Source organism: Oncorhynchus keta, chromosome 27 (genome assembly GCF_023373465.1).
Source record: "Oncorhynchus keta strain PuntledgeMale-10-30-2019 chromosome 27, Oket_V2, whole genome shotgun sequence".
Taxonomy (NCBI): domain Eukaryota; kingdom Metazoa; phylum Chordata; class Actinopteri; order Salmoniformes; family Salmonidae; genus Oncorhynchus; species Oncorhynchus keta.
Genome location: NC_068447.1, coordinates 11,121,728 through 11,141,117, shown reverse-complemented (window position 1 = coordinate 11,141,117; position 19,390 = coordinate 11,121,728). Strand labels below are relative to the sequence as shown.

The window sequence follows — 19,390 nt, the reverse complement described above, 5'->3', positions numbered from 1 at the left end:
GACCCCGCAGGCCACGAGTAGGGACCCCGCAGGCCACGAGTAGGGACCCCGCAGGCCACGAGTAGGGACCCCGCAGGCCACGAGTAGGGACCCCGCAGGCCACGAGTAGGGACCCCGCAGGCCACGAGTAGGGACCCCGCAGGCCACGAGTAGGGACCCCGCAGGCCACGAGTAGGACCCCGCAGGCCACGAGTAGGACCCCGCAGGCCACGGGTAGGGACCCCGCAGGCCACGAGTAGGGACCCCGCAGGCCACGAGTAGGGACCCCGCAGGCCACGAGTAGGGACCCCGCAGGCCACGAGTAGGGACCCCGCAGGCCACGAGTAGGGACCCCGCCAGGCCACCCCGCAGGCCACGGGACCCCGCAGGCCACGAGTAGGACCCCGCAGGCCACGAGTAGGACCCCGCAGGCCACGAGTAGGACCCCGCAGGCCACGAGTAGGACCCCGCAGGCCACGAGTAGGACCCCGCAGGCCACGAGTAGGACCCCCGCAGGCCACGAGTAGGAACCCCGCAGGCCACGAGTAGGACCCCGCAGGCCACGAGTAGGACCCCGCAGGACACGAGTAGGGACCCCGCAGGCCACGAGTAGGGACCCCGCAGGCCACGAGTAGGGACCCCGCAGGCCACGAGTAGGGACCCCGCAGGCCACGAGTAGGGACCCCGCAGGCCACGGGTAGGGACCCCACAGAATCCCCGAGTGCATCCCAGACCTAGATTACAAACGGCCTCATTGCTCTCTAATCACGCCTGCACTGTACGCCATCTGAGAATGTTGCATCACGGTGTTCCTGTTCCATTGCTGTGAGTGTCTTCCCGGTCTGTCCCCAGGCTCTGCGGGAGTACACCAGTGATGACATGAACGTGGCCCCAGGGGACCGGGTGTGGGTGAGAGGCTGGTTCCCCATCCTCTTTGAGCTGTCCTGCATCATCAACCGCTGCAAGCTGGACATAAGAACCAGGTAAAACATCTGACCTCAGTTCTGTGTTCAGGTTTAGATCCACTTCCTGTCCGCGTTGTCAAAGGTAACGCACGCAGTTCCCCAATCGGAACGTGGTTTGTTTTCATGGAAGGAAGCGCGATCATGTCCGACTTCAGATGCAGCTTTTGCAAGTTGGCTAACACGTAAACAGATGGTTATTGTCTATAACTTCGCAGATTTGATTACCAAGCAAACCAGCGAGGCAAGGTAACATATCCCAAGTACAGCTAGATAAAGCTAGAAGAATGATATACTTGTTGAACATGGCTGTACTCGTCAGTCTGGTGTGTTTTTCATGGTCTTCACTCACTGCGAATGGTTCCGACATCAGTATATAGTTAGCCATCTGCTACGGGGCTTGTTGTTTGCTAGTATGCGCGCATCATTCGAACGTGACGTTTGGCTCTATATGGCTGTAACCGACTTTGATGCTTTGAGCCCAATAGATATTAATGTATGATTATGTGCGTCTCTCTGTCACAGGGGTCTGACTGTGATGTTTGAGATTATGAAGAGTTACGGACACACCTTTGAGAAGCACTGGTGGCACGACCTTTTTCGCGTCGTCTTCCGCATCTTCCACAATATGAAGCTCCCTGAGCAGCAGACCGAGGTGAGTGGCTATAGTTATTGTCCTTGCGTAAGTAGTAAGTCTTGTCCAAGCCAAAAAAAGCTTGTGGGCCTATGGGAGTTTCTGCTGGAATTACACTGAACAGAAATATAAAGAAAGTGTTGGTCCCATGTTTCATGAGTTGAAATAAAAGATCCAAGAAATGTTCCATTACGCACAAAAAGATGATTTCTCAAATGTTGTACTCGGTTTGTTTACATCCCTGTTCGTGAGCATTTCTCCTTTGCCAAGATGATCCATCCACCTGACAGGTGTGGCATGTCAAGATGCTGATTTAAACAGCATGATAATTACACAGGTGTACCTTGTGCTGGGGACAATAAAAGGCCACTCTAAAATGTGCAGTTTTGTCACAAAACAATATGCCACAGCTGTCTCGAGTTTTGAGGGAGCGTGCAATTGGCATGCTGACTGCAGGAATGTCCACCAGAGCGGTTGTCAGAGAATTGAATGTTAATTTCTCTACCATAAACTGTTAGAATTTGCCAGTACGTCCACCAAGCCTAACAGTCAGAAACCGTCTCAGGGGAAGCTTGTCATCCTCACCAGAGTCTTGACCGGACTGGGCTTCAGCGTCGTAACCAACTTCAGTGGGCAAATTCTCACCTTCACCTTCGATGGCCACTGGCACGCTGGAGAAATGTGCTCTTCACGGATGAATCTCAGTTTCGACTGTACCGGGCAGATGACAAGACATGTGGGCGAGCGGTTTGCTGATGTCAATAACCCCACTGGTATGGGCAGGCATAAGCTACGGACAACGAACACAATTGCCTTTTATCTATGGCAATTTGAATGCACAGAGATACTCTGATGAGATCCTGAGGCCCATTGTTGTGCCATTCATTCGCCCGCCATCCCCTCATGTTTCAGCATGATAATACACAGTCCCATGTCGAAAGGATCTGTATACATTTCCTGGATGATGAAAATGTCCCAGTTCTTCTATGGCTTGCATACTCACCATGTCACCCGTTGAGCCAGTTTGGGATGCTCTGGATTGACATGTACGACAGCATGTTCCAGTTCCTGCCAATATCCAGCAACTTGGCACAGCCATTGAAGAGGATTGGGACAACATTCCACAGGCCACAATCAACAGCCTGATTAACACTTTGAGAAGGAGATATGTCACGCTGCATGAGGCAAATGGTGGTCACCAAATACTGACTGGTTTTCTGATCCTGATGTTATCTGACCAACAGAAGTATATCTGTGTTCCCAGTCATGTGAAATCCATAGATTAGGGCCTAATGAATGTATTCCCAGTCATGTGAAATCCATAGATTAGGGCCTAATGAATGTATTCCCAGTCATGTGAAATCCATAGATTAGGGCCTAATGAATGTATTCCCAGTCATGTGAAATCCATAGATTAGGACCTAATGAATGTATTCCCAGTCATGTGAAGTCCATAGATTAGGACCTAATGAATGTATTCCCAGTCATGTGAAATCCATAGATTAGGACCTAATGAATGTATTCCCCAGTCATGTGAAATCCATAGATTAGGGCCTAATGAATGTATTCCCAGTCATGTGAAATCCATAGATTAGGGCCTAATGAATGTATTCCCAGTCATGTGAAATCCATAGATTAGGACCTAATGAATGTATTCCCAGTCATGTGAAGTCCATAGATTAGGACCTAATGAATGTATTCCCAGTCATGTGAAATCCATAGATTAGGGCCTAATGAATGTGTTCCCAGTCATGTGAAATCCATAGATTAGGGCCTAATGAATGTATTCCCAGTCATGTGAAATCCATAGATTAGGACCTAATGAATGTATTCCCAGTCATGTGAAGTCCATAGATTAGGACCTAATGAATGTATTCCCAGTCATGTGAAATCCATAGATTAGGGCATAATGAATGTATTCCCAGTCATGTGAAATCCATAGATTAGGGCCTAATGAATGTATTCCCAGTCATGTGAAATCCATAGATTAGGACCTAATGAATGTATTCCCAGTCATGTGAAATCCATAGATTAGGACCTAATGAATGTATTCCCAGTCATGTGAAATCCATAGATTAGGGCCTAATGAATGTATTCCCAGTCATGTGAAATCCATAGATTAGGGCATAATGAATGTATTCCCCAGTCATGTGAAATCCATAGATTAGGGCCTAATGAATGTATTCCCAGTCATGTGAAATCCATAGATTAGGGCATAATGAATGTGTTCCCAGTCATGTGAAATCCATAGATTAGGGCATAATGAATGTATTCCCAGTCATGTGAAATCCATAGATTAGGGCCTAATGAATGTATTCCCAGTCATGTGAAGTCCATAGATTAGGACCTAATGAATGTATTCCCAGTCATGTGAAGTCCATAGATTAGGACCTAATGAATGTATTCCCAGTCATGTGAAATCCATAGATTAGGACCTAATGAATGTATTCCCAGTCATGTGAAGTCCATAGATTAGGACCTAATGAATGTATTCCCAGTCATGTGAAATCCATAGATTAGGGCATAATGAATGTATTCCCAGTCATGTGAAATCCATAGATTAGGACCTAATGAATGTATTCCCAGTCATGTGAAATCCATAGATTAGGGCCTAATGAATGTATTCCCAGTCATGTGAAGTCCATAGATTAGGACCTAATGAATGTATTCCCAGTCATGTGAAGTCCATAGATTAGGACCTAATGAATGTATTCCCAGTCATGTGAAATCCATAGATTAGGACCTAATGAATGTATTCCCAGTCATGTGAAGTCCATAGATTAGGACCTAATGAATGTATTCCCAGTCATGTGAAATCCATAGATTAGGGCATAATGAATGTATTCCCAGTCATGTGAAATCCATAGATTAGGGCATAATGAATGTGTTCCCAGTCATGTGAAATCCATAGATTAGGACCTAATGAATGTATTCCCAGTCATGTGAAGTCCATAGATTAGGACCTAATGAATGTATTCCCAGTCATGTGAAATCCATAGATTAGGGCCTAATGAATGTATTCCCAGTCATGTGAAATCCATAGATTAGGGCCTAATGAATGTATTCCCAGTCATGTGAAGTCCATAGATTAGGACCTAATGAATGTATTCCCAGTCATGTGAAATCCATAGATTAGGACCTAATGAATGTATTCCCAGTCATGTGAAGTCCATAGATTAGGGCCTAATGAATGTGTTCCCAGTCATGTGAAATCCATAGATTAGGACCTAATGAATGTATTCCCAGTCATGTGAAATCCATAGATTAGGGCCTAATGAATGTATTCCCAGTCATGTGAAATCCATAGATTAGGACCTAATGAATGTATTCCCAGTCATGTGAAGTCCATAGATTAGGGCATAATGAATGTATTCCCAGTCATGTGAAATCCATAGATTAGGACCTAATGAATGTATTCCCAGTCATGTGAAGTCCATAGATTAGGGCATAATGAATGTATTCCCAGTCATGTGAAATCCATAGATTAGGGCATAATGAATGTATTCCCAGTCATGTGAAATCCATAGATTAGGGCATAATGAATGTATTCCCAGTCATGTGAAATCCATAGATTAGGACCTAATGAATGTATTCCCAGTCATGTGAAGTCCATAGATTAGGACCTAATGAATGTATTCCCAGTCATGTGAAATCCATAGATTAGGGCATAATGAATGTATTCCCAGTCATGTGAAATCCATAGATTAGGGCATAATGAATGTATTCCCACTCATGTGAAATCCATAGATTAGGGCATAATGAATGTGTTCCCAGTCATGTGAAATCCATAGATCAGGCCCATTTTTTTAGTTTATTTCAAGTGACTGATTACCTGAGCTGTGACTGACTGCGACTCTGAAATGTTGCATTTTATACATCTACTTTTTTTTGTTCCATCTTTTGTGTATTTTGTGTCTTGTGACTTCCTGTAGAAGCACGAGTGGATGACCACAACCTGTAACCACGCCCTGTACGCCATCTGTGACGTCTTCACCCAGTTCTATGAGCCTCTCAGTGAGGTCCTGTTGGCTGACATCTTCACTCAGCTACAGTGGTGCGTCAGACAAGGTGGGGGCCTTCCTCTCAACAGTGAGGGGGAGGAAAAACACCGCTGACTCACACACACACACACACCCCTAACTAATTAAATATCTACCGTAAAATGATGTGTAACATTTTACCAGAAATGTAATGTTTAGGTGACGTAATGGTGAATGATGTCAATATATTCTCTTCCCCTTTCCCGCAGATAATGAACAGTTGGCCCGGTCAGGGACTAATTGCCTGGAGAACCTGGTCATCCTGAATGGGGAGAAGTTTAGCCCAGAGGTGTGGAACGCCACCTGCTCCTGTATGCTGGACATCTTCCAGACCACCAGCCCAGACGCGTGAGTTCTGCTGCTGGCCGGCCTGTCTGTCACCTTGACGTTCTCACAACTTCAGCATCCCATCACCATGAACGTAACAGTAATATATTGTGTGTTTTTTTTTATATATATATATATAAACAGAAAACACACTGTTGGAGAGGATGGTGTGTGCGTGCATTAGCAGTGCTGTCAGGTGTCTAGTCATGTGCAGAACTTGTTGCAGGCCATGTCATGAACCCATCATGTGGCCAGCCAGAACACAGGAAACACTCCCACAGACCACATGACTGACGATTTGCACATTTTCTGTTTGCACTTCTCAACAGCCTATTGACATGGCGACCGGCTGGTCAGGAAGAGGAGGCTGGTGATGGGAAACACATGGTGAGCAAACAATAACATTTATGAACCATCTGAGCCTGATTAGACAGAGAGTAACGAGAAAGCGACTCTTGTAAATTGATCTGGTCCTGTTTATGATCTTAAACCAACGTGCAGACCGAGCCTTCTCATCTCATTGGCTGTATTTGTCTGTTTTGTTTACAGGATGTAGATTTTGACACCCAGTCTCAGAACAGCTATGACCGGGCCCTGTCGGAGAAAGGAGGGCAGAGCCAGATATCCACCGCCAGCGATGACACCTGGAAAGGGAAACCGCACGCCAGTAAGCAACGGGTTACAGAAATATTTGGGCTTCTCAACTCACATTTCTCTCTCTACCTCAATATCCTTCATGTCATTTTCCACATTTGACCTCCAGTCTCTCGTTGGTCCCTGTTTTTCAAATAAAGCATTATTAGTCTCATACCTATATTATGCAGGTGTAAGGGTTATGTTGTAAGCTCCAACAGTGCAGTAATATACCTAACAATACACACAAATCCCCCAAATGTAAAAACAAAGGAATTAAGAAGAGCAATGTCATAGTCCGGAATAATGCAAGAAACGTTTTGAGCAAATAATGTTAAAAAACATATATATAATACTGCAAAGTTGTCTAGGAGCTATAAACAGGGTGACCGCGTCATCTTCCTGATACCTCTGTGCTCTGTGTCAGGGATGTCAGACCAGAAGCTGTTTGCAGGCCTGCTCATCAAGTGTGTAGTGCAGTTGGAGCTGATCCAGACCATTGACAACATTGTCTTCTACCCGGCAACCAGCAAGAAGGAAGACGCAGACAATATGGCTGCTGCACAGGTTTTATCACAACCATGTCTGTCCTTTATAAATATAAAGTCATGATGTTTATTACCATGTAGTTCATTATAGCTTTGAATACCCTACACCCAAAACACACTAAGTTTATGTTGCTGGGGGATTGACCGGGGCTCTGCTGTGTCTGTCCAAGAGGGATGCCCTGGAGGAGGCTGCAGAGGGGGACCCTGGGCAAGGGGAGCAGGGCATGTACAGACACCTCTCCTCCCAGCACCTCTTCAAGCTGCTGGACTGCCTGCTGGAGTCGCACACCTTCGCCAGAGATTTCAACTCTAACAACGAGCAGAGGACTGCACTCTGGAGAGCAGGTATGTTCAACTGTCTCTCTCTTGGTGTGTTAAAAAGATCTATCAGATGAGCTAATCGGCCAGGCTGTCATATAAATGTTTTTTTGATATAGGATGCTCTTGTCTGCCCCTCTCTGTCTGTCTGCCCCGCTCTGTCTGTCTGCCCCGCTCTGTCTGTCTGCCCCGCTCTGTCTGTCTGCCCCGCTCTGTCTGTCTGCCCCGCTCTGTCTGTCTGCCCCGCTCTGTCTGTCTGCCCCGCTCTGTCTGTCTGCCCCGCTCTGTCTGTCTGCCCCGCTCTGTCTGTCTGCCCCGCTCTGTCTCAGGATTTAAGGGGAAGTCGAAGCCCAATCTGCTGAAGCAGGAGACTAGTAGTCTGGCCTGTAGTCTGCGTATTCTGTTCCGCATGTACTGTGACCGGCAGCTCCAGGACTCCTGGCCTGGCATCCAAACGCGGTTGCTGCTGTGAGTGTCTGAGGGAAGGAAAGATTGGGGGGGTGGGTCATGGTGTGACAAAACCGTGACAATTGTAAACGTGACTTTGGGTTCCTTTTTTAAAGCACTACATAAACACCATGTATTATTATAATGAAAGATATAAAAGCATGTATTCACACCAATGATGTCGAGGCAGCAACCTGAGGAAAACCCCAATGTGTTAAATCCTCAGTAAAAATGGATCCAGTATTGTGTGACCTGAACAAATGAAATGTACATTTGATTCCAACATGTCATCCTTTGGCTGCCTCCCTGCTTGGTCCAACTGTAACAGGTTCTTCAGCATTAGTTTGTCCGGATGTTTCACTCCCGGCAGTGCAATGTGTGGTAATGTTGGTCCGGTCCGGTCCTCAGGGTGTGCAGCGAGGCTCTGTCCTACTTCATCAGCTTGACCTCAGAGAGTCACAGAGAGGCCTGGACCAGCCTGCTGCTAGTACTGCTCAGCAGGACCCTGCGACTGACCGACGATAAGGTTACACACACCTACATCCACATGGACTGAAATATTTGCGCGTTCGCGCACGCACACACACACACACACACACACACACACACACACACACTGACAACTGGGTTTGGCTTGCAGTGACAAGTGATCTGTTTTTTTTGGAAGACTATATATGTGAACACGCGTCTGCCAACACCATTTCAACTCTATATACCTCGCCTGAGTAGGCAGTAGGAAAAGACCGTCTATTTCCCCTAACGTCCAATTGACGTATCTAATAGGTCAAATGGTTTGAATAACGAGCCGTAGGACAGCCTCTCACTGGCCTCCTTTCCCCTCAGACAATGAATTCTGTTGAGGAAGGGACACTGATTATTTAACAGCTCGTCTTTGTAATGACCTTGGTATGTAAAAGAGGCCATTAGCTGTGTGCAGGCAGACCAGGGGCCATTAGCTGTGTGCAGGCAGACCAGGGGCCATTAGCTGTGTGCAGGCAGACCAGGGGCCATTAGCTGTGTGCAGGCAGACCAGGGGCCATTGGCTTCCTCTGCTACATCAAGGATCTCTGAATTGGACTTGATTCAGTGCAGATTTCCCCTTATAGAGCTTACAGTCCGTTATCCTTAGCCTGGTCCAGTCTCATTGAGAATGGGTAACTAAAGGAAGGACACTGTTAGGTTAGGTAGCAACACGTTTCTTGGCACATACCAATCAGAGAAACAGGAAGTGTGCAGCCTTGTGGGTTATTTTGACTTTGACTAAGAAATGTTTCCTCTTCCCAAATCCCACCTTCAGGTGTACATGGTGGCTTCTAAACAAACAACGTTGATATTTAACTTTGGCCATACTTCAAACAATCCACTCTTTGACATCACACTCCACTCACCCTAAGCATATTTCAGTTTGTGTGTGCGTCTCTCTGATGCTAAATAGTCTGTTCTTTGTCCCTTTCCGTCCTCAGTTCAAGCTTCATGCCTCCTGTTACTACCCTCACCTGTGTGAGATGATGCAGTTTGACCTGATCCCAGAGCTCCGTGCCGTCCTGCGCCGCTTCTTCCTCCACATCGGCTCTGTCTTCCACATCGCTGCTCCTGAGATGGGCTAGGCCAACCCGCCCTAAGGAGGGTCTGGAGATGTAATGGTGTGTGTGTGTGTGTGGGGGGGGGCACTGGTGGATGTTGGGATGCATGAAGAGTCTGAGGCGAGAGCCCCCCTATCGGGAGTAAGGCAGTGCGAAGGGATGGGAGGATGTAGATCGACGCAAAGATTCTGTTACCCTGAGGGAAAGATGCTTTGATGCTCAGTTCCTGTTTATCTTCTGCAAAGGAAAGGCTTCAAGAGTTGGTAATAAGGTCTGGTGTCCTTTAAGACGGACTCTGCTGGGTAAAAAGCTCTGAAAGAACAGAGCTCTCTGACTGTTTCTCAACACTGACGTTAATATCAAATGTGTGGAAAATGAACTACAACAATTAATTGATGTGGTTTTATATATATCCTCTACCTGATTTTTGTTTCTCCTATTTGTTGATTTAAGACTGAACGAACACGCATATCTAAATGCTAACGCAAATGAAGAATACCGTTAGTGAATATGCTGAACAACACCTCCAGTGTTGTCCTAGCACACCTGTATTCAGCATCCTACCCTAGGATTACCATGTGGGAATGGCAGTGTTGTCCTAGCACACCTGTATTCAGCATCCTACCCTAGGATTACCATGTGGGAATGGCAGTGTTGTCCTAGCACACCTGTATTCAGCATCCTACCCTATAGGATTACCATGTGGGAATGGCAGTGTTGTCCTAGCACACCTGTATTCAGCATCCTACCCTAGGATTACCATGTGGGAATGGCAGTGTTGTCCTAGCACACCTGTATTCAGCATCCTACCCTAGGATTACCATGTGGGGTTGGCAGTGTTGTCCTAGCACACCTGTATTCAGCATCCTACCCTAGGATTACCATGTGGGAATGGCAGTGTTGTCCTAGCACACCTGTATTCAGCATCCTACCCTAGGATTACCATGTGGGGTTGGCAGTGTTGTCCTAGCACACCTGTATTCAGCATCCTACCCTAGGATTACCATGTGGGAATGGCAGTGTTGTCCTAGCACACCTGTATTCAGCATCCTACCCTAGGATTACCATGTGGGGTTGGCAGTGTTGTCCTAGCACACCTGTATTCAGCATCCTACCCTAGGATTACCATGTGGGGTTGGCAGTGTTGTCCTAGCACACCTGTATTCAGCATCCTACCCTAGGATTACCATGTGGGAATGGCAGTGTTGTCCTAGCACACCTGTATTCAGCATCCTACCCTATAGGATTACCATGTGGGGTTGGCAGTGTTGTCCTAGCACACCTGTATTCAGCATCCTACCCTAGGATTACCATGTGGGGTTGGCAGTGTTGTCCTAGCACACCTGTATTCAGCATCCTACCCTAGGATTACCATGTGGGAATGGCAGTGTTGTCCTAGCACACCTGTATTCAGCATCCTACCCTAGGATTACCATGTGGGAATGGCAGTGTTGTCCTAGCACACCTGTATTCAGCATCCTACCCTAGGATTACCATGTGGGAATGGCAGTGTTGTCCTAGCACACCTGTATTCAGCATCCTACCCTAGGATTACCATGTGGGAATGGCAGTGTTGTCCTAGCACACCTGTATTCAGCATCCTACCCTATATGATTACCATGTGGGAATGGCAGTGTTGTCCTAGCACACCTGTATTCAGCATCCTACCCTATAGGATTACCATGTGGGAATGGCAGTGTTGTCCTAGCACACCTGTATTCAGCATCCTACCCTATAGGATTACCATGTGGGAATGGCAGTGTTGTCCTAGCACACCTGTATTCAGCATCCTACCCTATAGGATTACCATGTGGGAATGGCAGTGTTGTCCTAGCACACCTGTATTCAGCATCCTACCCTATAGGATTACCATGTGGGAATGGCAGTGTTGTCCTAGCACACCTGTATTCAGCATCCTACCCTATGATTACCATGTGGGAATGGCAGTGTTGTCCTAGCACACCTGTATTCAGCATCCTACCCTATGATTACCATGTGGGAATGGCAGTGTTGTCCTAGCACACCTGTATTCAGCATCCTACCTACCCTATGATTACCATGTGGGAATGGCTTGCTCCCTAATGGATGAGCAAGTATGGTCGGTTGTTCCCCTGCCACCATTCCCCATTGATCCTTTGATCCTCCCCATTGATCATGTCAATCACTATAGCCTGTTATGAGTCCTAATTTTACTTGTATTTATTTATTTTTATACTTATTTTAAAGCAACATTTACATGCCAGTTTACTTCTTGAAAGGCTACTGCACATTCTCTATGTTCTGAGAGCAAAATGGAATGACTGGCTATTTTCTAGAATGAATCTGGTGTCAAAAAAGGAAGTCTACAATGCAACACCCATGGTATTACATAGCAAGGATGAGATGTTCTTCTCCTGTCAGACAGTTCTATGTTACACCTAATGGAGCCTGCAACAGATCCCTCGTGTATTAACTGTCCAGAACTTTCCCAGAGTGGAATGCCTGTCAGTATTGTCAGTGAAATACCAGACGGGGGTAAGAATGAAGAGAAACGTTACTCCTAAATATGCCAGGGTATAGCTACCATCTGCATCATTTGTCGTTTAATCCTGTCTGCATTTTTTTCTTTTTTAACAAGGATGTATATAATTATTTGAAGTGCATTTAAATATTTTTGAGAAGCATTCCTCTACCTTACAACTATGGATGTCTACTTTCCCCTTAAGGGGAACTATACAGTATATGGAGAAATAAATAGTGTAAAGTTTTCATGTAAAATAGAAAATTAAGCGCTATACATACTGTGATGTAATCTCCCAAGCATTTGATGAAGTAATCAATAAACATTTTATTCAGATCTATAGTGGAATTGCTTTTGTTGGTTCACTGGAAAGTTAAATACTGTCATCGCTGTAATGGTAGCAGCTACTGGTGTGGCCTTTTGACAAATGCGATTCTAAAGTTGACCACAGCGTGGCGCTGTGAACCTCAAACGTTAGAACGGGAGTTGGGGGGGGTAACAAAGGTTACCATGGAGATGTGAAACATCCCTTTGTTTTGGGTTGTACAGACATATAAATATATATATTTACCTTCTGGTAAAGCTGTACTGTGTTTAATTTACTTCCCGAAGAAAACCGACAGCGTTTATCAAGAAAGTAATCTGTGTAATATATATATATATATATTTTTTTGTTTTGCGAACTAAAATGAGGTCCAAGAAAATGGGATTGACTCTCTTGTTAGGCTGCTAAATTAAACTGTATTCTTAATGTAGTTGGCTAATAACGTCGCCAACATTGCAGGCGTGTAGTTGTATACACATCTAGTTGGATGAAGAAAGCGCCATTCAATGTCAGTGGGCGGAACAGCTAGCTAGTAATGGCAATTTCGTCTTTTTTTTTATGGCTAAATTGAGCCAGATTTAGCTAGCTATCCCAGTCGGCGCTCCTCCTTTTTGCTCCAGCAGAAACGCCGAATTATGATCCTGTCTGCTGATGTTTGGATTTCGTTGTGGACTTTGTGCCAACCATTTCAAGTAAGTGTTTTCATATCGATTTAACGTAGTATAATCAGGTTTAATGTTCAGTTTCTACGAGCTGTATGACAACGTTAGCTATAAAGAAGCACATCCACCGATTTTTACCAAATCGGAATGGGACAGATGTTCGCTTGCAAACTATTCAGAGGAAAGATGTGTTACATTTAAGCGAGTCAAACAAACTAGCTACATTCCCTGTTTTAGGTTTTATGCGAAGAAAATGAATTGACACTAGTATCAGTAGCCAAATAACAAACCCATGATAATTGACCAAGATTATAACTACTTGGGGGAATGATTTAGTTAGATTTTCAATACGCCAATTTAACAAACTACTGTACCTTTTTTATGTTGAAATTGTAATGTGTTACTCTAGCAAGTGACGATTGCGCAAAACTGAGTTGATATCCAACGAGCCATATTCCGGTGGATGTTAGGGTGCGTTTACACTGACAGCTCAATTCTGATCTCTTCTTTTTTCTAACCAGATCAGCTCCGAAAAATAACTGTGACTGATTGGTGATTAAGACCAATTAGCGGAAGAAATATACATTGGGTAATTTGTGTAAAAGCAGCCTTATATTGCATTCACGTAATCTCAAACTCGGGACCTCTGAGTTAAAATTTAAGTAAGTTATTTGCATAGATGTCGAGCTTCCTATTGGTTGGTTCTGGTACCTCCCAAGTGGGAAACTCGGGGCATGACTCTTCTGCCCATGTTACAAAGTTGGAAATGTAGTAAACAAAGTATTAAATAAATATATATTTTAGATTCTAAAAAGTAGCCACCCTTTGCCTTGATGACAGCTTTGCACACTCTTGGCATTCTCTCAACCAGCTTCATGAGGTAGTCACCTGGAATGCATTTCAATTAACAGGTGTGTGTTAACTTGTTTCCTTGTTAATGCATTTGAGCCAATCTGTTGTTTTGACAAGGTAGGGTTGGTATACGGAAGATAGCCCTATTTGGTAAAATACCAGTCCAAATTATGGCAAGAACAGCTCAAATAAGCAAAGAGAAACAACAGTCCATCATTACTTTAAGACTTGAAGGTCAGTCAATCTGGAACATTAAGAACTTGGAAAGTTTCTAAAAGTGCAGTCTCAAAAACCATCGAGCGCTATGATGAAACTGGCTCTCATGAGGACCGCCACAGGAAAGGAAGACCCATAGTTACCTCTGCTGCAGAGGATACGTTTATTAGTTACCAGCCTCAGAAATCGCAGCCCAAATAAATGCTTCACAGATTTCTAGTAAGACACATCTCAACATCAACTGTTCAGATGAGACTGTTTGAATCAAGCTTTCATGGTCGATTTGCTGTAAAGAAACCACTAATAAAGGACACCAATAAGAAGACATGCTTGTGTAACAGTATAACTTTAGACCGTCCCCTCGCCCATACCCGGGCGCGAACCAGGGACCCTCTGCACACATCAACAACTGACACCCACGAAGCATCGTTACCCATCGCTCCACATCGCAGAGCAAGGGGAACTACTACTTCAAGGTCTCAGAGCAAGTGACGTCACCGATTGAAACGCTATTTAGCGCGCACCACCGCTAACTAAGCTAGCCGTTTCACATCCGTTACATTAGCACCCCGGCTAACTAAGCTAGCCGTTTCACATCCGTTACATCAGCACCGCCGCTAACTAAGCTAGCCGTTTCACATCCGTTACATTAGCACCACCGCTAACTAAGCTAGCCGTTTCACATCCGTTACATCAGCACCTCCGCTAACTAAGCTAGCCGTTTCACATCCGTTACATCAGCACCACCGCTAACTAAGCTAGCCGTTTCACATCCGTTACATTAGCACCGCCGCTAACTAAGCTAGCCGTTTCACATCCGTTACATCAGCACCGCCGCTAACTAAGCTAGCCGTTTCACATCCGTTACATCAGCACCGCCGCTAACTAAGCTAGCCGTTTCACATCCGTTACATCAGCACCGCCGCTAACTAAGCTAGCCGTTTCACATCCGTTACATCAGCACCGCCGCTAACTAAGCTAGCCGTTTCACATCCGTTACATCAGCACCGCCGCTAACTAAGCTAGCCGTTTCACATCCGTTACATCAGCACCGCCGCTAACTAAGCTAGCCGTTTCACATCCGTTACATCAGCACCGCCGCTAACTAAGCTAGCCGTTTCACATCCGTTACATCAGCACCGCCGCTAACTAAGCTAGCCGTTTCACATCCGTTACATCAGCACCGCCGCTAACTAAGCTAGCCGTTTCACATCCGTTACATCAGCACCGCCGCTAACTAAGCTAGCCGTTTCACATCCGTTACACTTGGGCCAAGAAACATGAACAATGGATATTAGACTACTGGAAATCTGTTCTTTGGTCTGAGGATCCAAATTTGAGATTTTTGGTTCCAACCACCATGTCTTTGTGAGACGCAAAGTAGGTGAACTTTGCATGTGTAGGTCCCACAGTTACACATGGAGGTGTGGGGGTGCTTTGTTGGTGACACTGTCAGTGATTTATTTCGAATTCCAGGCACACTTAATCAGCATGGCTACCACAGAATTCTGCAGGGATATACCATCCCATCAGGTTTGGGCTTAGTGGGACTATCATTTGTTTTTCAACTGGACAATGACCCAACACACCTCCAGGCTGTGTAAGGGCTATTTGACCAAGAAGGAGAGTGATGGAGTGCTGCATCAGATGACCTGGCCTCCACAATCCCTCAACCCAATTGAGATGGTTTGGGATGAGTTGGACCGCAGCGTGAAGGAAAAGCTCCCAAGTGGTGCAGCGGTCTAAGGCACACTGGTTCAATTCCAGGCTGTATCACGTGATTGGTAGGCTCATAGGACGGCACACAATTGGCCCAGCGTCGTCTGGGTTTTGTTGGTGTGCAAAGCTGTTTTCAAGACAAAGGGTGGCTACTTGGAATATAAATAAAACAATTACACTTTTTTTGGTTTCTACATGATTCCATATGTGTTATTTCAATGTTTTGGTGTCTTCACTATTCTACAATGTAGAAAATATAATGAAAAACCCTTGAATGAGTAGGTGTGTCCAAACTTTAGATTGGTACTGTTGTTGTGTGAGGAATGTGTGACAATATCCACAGGAAAGTAGCATTACATTAACGTTTCAAAGCTATGTTAGTGATTTCAGATTTTAATCACCTGAAGCATGCACACACGATAAATGCATGCACGAGACGCATGCTTTCATGGTTCTGCGCATGCTTCAGGTGATAAATATGAACAAGCTACTAGCGCCTTGAGAAGTTGTCGTTATACTTTCCTGTGGATATATTGTCCCACATTCAAATCGGACTAACTCGTTGCGGAAAGTATCAGAATTGACCAATTTCCGAGTTGTCTACAACGCCGCATACCCAATACACGCGCCTCACGTAGCAGAGACGGTAAGAGGAGACACGCGCATCACGTAGCAGTAGCCGGAAGAGGAAGCGCGACACACTACTTCCTAATTTTTTTCTGGTTACATTAGTCAGTCAAATAACTAAGCAAACCAGACCGAGCTGCATTGTTTATTGGAGAAACTCCCCGTTAAGCAGACCGGAACGGAGCATTTTTATTTCCAATGGTAAACGGCTTGAGTGAACTATCTCTATTTTTCCACTATCTTTGGCAATAGTACATTTCACTTCTCTCCTCGGATTTTGACAGCAGGACTGATACGTTTTCAGAAAATAGGATTAAAGCCACTCGCTAGGAGTGTTGCCGTTGACTAGGTAAGAACATGTCAATTGTAGACAATTATGATGGTTTTTACGTGACAATATAATTTCATTAGTTGATTATGTTAAATATGTAGTTAGCTGGCTTGTTTATCAATACATTGCTATGCAATTCCATGGTAATACATTTATGCTGAGTCTCCATACAAGTTGTTTCCACAACTCTATATACTCAAAGATAACAATTTCCACTGACTTTTTTTTTTTTTTACAAAAACGAATTTATTTGGTTTAAACAGTGCAGATGCATTTTGGTAACAGAATGACGATGAATACTGCATAGATGTGGTGTAACTTTGCAATCATTGTTTTTTTGGGGGGTTTGGCATACATTTTAATGTGAAATTCTTAAGACTCCGCATTATTCTGTAACTGTAGAATTGCCTAAACGAAAAATGGTCACTTTGAAACATCACTAAAACGAATTACTGTAGCTATGTATTTTGATCAAGTTTGGAGCTGTATTTAAATCCGTTAATCTTTCAGTTGTATTTGCCTTCACAATGATATGGACGGGCTAGATTGTTCCATGGAATTCCGTGTCGCACTAGTGGCTAGCGACACGTGCTGGTTAGCTGTGGCTACTGTAAACATATGCTTTATTCAGCAAAGGCAACAAAGTAGCTCCCCACTTTCTAGTGCCATTTTCGATGTCATAATTTTTGGGACTGTTCCCACTTGTCAAGTCGCGAGTCACAGGTGTAACTTTATTCCATAGGGTCTTAAATGTCACTAAGGAAAGGTCAGGTTCGGTGGGTACAACTGAAGATCTGGAATATATGCGCGTCGTTTCTCCCACGTGCGGTTCTTGTGAAGTTGTTAGAACAACAGGGATCCCCTCCTGTCCACACTGACGCGCAAGCACAAAGGGATTTAAGGCATCACTTGTGTTTTATGAAGAAATATCATTGTATTCTTCATTTTGGGGGTTACTTGTGAAAATGACATTTAATACATTGTTAATATTTCTGATTACGTGTTAAGTAACATTAGGTCAACAATTATCATGTGTTCATAGTGTGTTTATATATAACATTTGAACACACACACACACACGCATATATATATATTTGTATACATACATACTGGCAATTATAAATGCAAATGTGTTCTGAGTCAAGCTAACTGGAAAATAAATGCTGATCATATATTTAACCTCTGTCACAAACAACCTGCTGTTTTAGTCTGTTGGTTGTCAGAGCACCTTGCCCTGTCATGACTGTTATGAAGCCACAGGCCAAAGGAAGGTTGTTCGTGGGGGCAGGCAGGTAACGACAACCATTGCCATCTGTTTAATCTCCAATTAAAGCGATGCACTTTGACCCCACCTGTCGATCTAATTTTGCTCACTATAGTTCCCCTCCTCCCCCAACCCAAATCAAATTTTATTTGTCACATACACATGGTTAGCAGATGTTAGTGCGAGTGTAGCGAAATGCTTGTGCTTCTAGCGAACCCACCTATGCTTATTGTGATGAATTATGCTAATTTAAGATCTTCGTTGTTCTCTTACCACAGGGCCTGAGCCACTGCACCAGCCTTGTTTTTATTTTCTTCAAGACGTCTATTTTCTGCATACCCAGAATGACACAGATTGGATTAAACACAGAGGACTGATCCAAAGAGGTGTGTCGCGAGCAACCGAGAGCCTGGGGCAAAGAAGAAAGACAAGACAAGGAATGATGACTTACAACAACAGAGAACTGGTGGTGTACTATATCACCTATAAACTATCGCAGAGGGACTACCCCTTCAACCACATGGAGCTCACAGAAGCCCAGAATCGGACTGAGGGAGGACAGGTGGAAGGGGGTGCGGCAGTCATGACATACGTCAATGGGACGAGTCCCGGTACTCCTCCACCACGGCAGTCGCCTCCCGGTACTCCTCCACCACGGCAGTCGCCCCCCTCCTCCCCTCGGCGGACAGCGGGCCTGGACGCAGTGAAAGAGGCATTGCGGGACTCTGCCAACGAGTTTGAGCTGCGTTATGCCAGAGCTTTCAGTGACCTGTCCTCCCAGCTACACATCACGCCGTCCACAGCCTATCAGAGCTTTGAGAACGTGATGGACGAGGTGTTCCGGGACGGTGTCAACTGGGGACGGGTGGTGGGCCTGTTTGCTTTCGGAGGGGCCCTCTGTGTAGAATGTGTGGACAAGGAGATGAACCCCTTGGTGGGAAGGATCACAGACTGGATGACCGTCTATCTGGACAACCACATCCAGCCCTGGATCCAGAGCCAAGGAGGATGGGTGAGTCACGAGTGAAAGATGTGTGCATGGGGGTAGGGAAGGGTCATGGGTCATTTAGCTCAATGTGGGTTGTTGTATGAAGCATCAGTTCTAGAGGTCGTTGGTACCTGGATATCTTAGACTGTTTAACTGTTGATTCTGCACATTCGCACCCATTGTGTGTCGCGTCAGTTTGACTGATCTGTGTACTGTATTTCACGCCTTACCTCTGGTCTCAGGCTGATTTGTCAGCTCTTGGACCTGAGACTGTTCTGTTTTAAGTGACTGATCTCTCTCGAGACGTGGTGCGGTTGGCTCCAGATCAGCCAAGGAGAAAGACAGGCGATAAGACGGCGTGAGATGGTTGCCTCTGGTCAGTTGGGCATTGATCAGCCTTACTGAGTTTTCAGCTGACTCGAAGTGACCTCTGTT

At 45.2% G+C, this 19,390-nt stretch overlaps 2 protein-coding genes across 4 annotated transcripts in view; both read left to right on the top strand.

Annotated features, from left to right (window-relative positions):
- The window catches only part of LOC118360256 (brefeldin A-inhibited guanine nucleotide-exchange protein 2-like), a 65,242-nt gene extending 52,931 nt beyond the window's left edge, over positions 1–12,311 (top strand). For all 3 annotated transcript variants that reach the window (XM_052481672.1, XM_052481671.1, XM_052481670.1), the window contains exons 29-39: positions 832–962; positions 1,467–1,596; positions 5,508–5,643; positions 5,825–5,963; positions 6,272–6,329; positions 6,492–6,609; positions 7,003–7,142; positions 7,294–7,468; positions 7,771–7,909; positions 8,297–8,414; positions 9,352–12,311. In XM_052481672.1, the coding sequence (XP_052337632.1) occupies positions 832–962; positions 1,467–1,596; positions 5,508–5,643; positions 5,825–5,963; positions 6,272–6,329; positions 6,492–6,609; positions 7,003–7,142; positions 7,294–7,468; positions 7,771–7,909; positions 8,297–8,414; positions 9,352–9,495 (1,428 nt within the window). In that variant the 3' untranslated portion in view covers positions 9,496–12,311. The remainder of the gene's footprint in view (positions 1–831; positions 963–1,466; positions 1,597–5,507; positions 5,644–5,824; positions 5,964–6,271; positions 6,330–6,491; positions 6,610–7,002; positions 7,143–7,293; positions 7,469–7,770; positions 7,910–8,296; positions 8,415–9,351) is intronic.
- A 4,108-nt stretch (positions 12,312–16,419) lies between these two features.
- Positions 16,420–19,390, top strand: part of LOC118359536 (bcl-2-like protein 1) — a 31,379-nt gene continuing 28,408 nt past the window's right edge. Inside the window, exons 1-2 of the mRNA XM_035738041.2 lie at positions 16,420–16,721; positions 18,246–18,979. Of these exons, the coding sequence (XP_035593934.1) occupies positions 18,407–18,979 (573 nt within the window). The 5' untranslated portion in view covers positions 16,420–16,721; positions 18,246–18,406. The remainder of the gene's footprint in view (positions 16,722–18,245; positions 18,980–19,390) is intronic.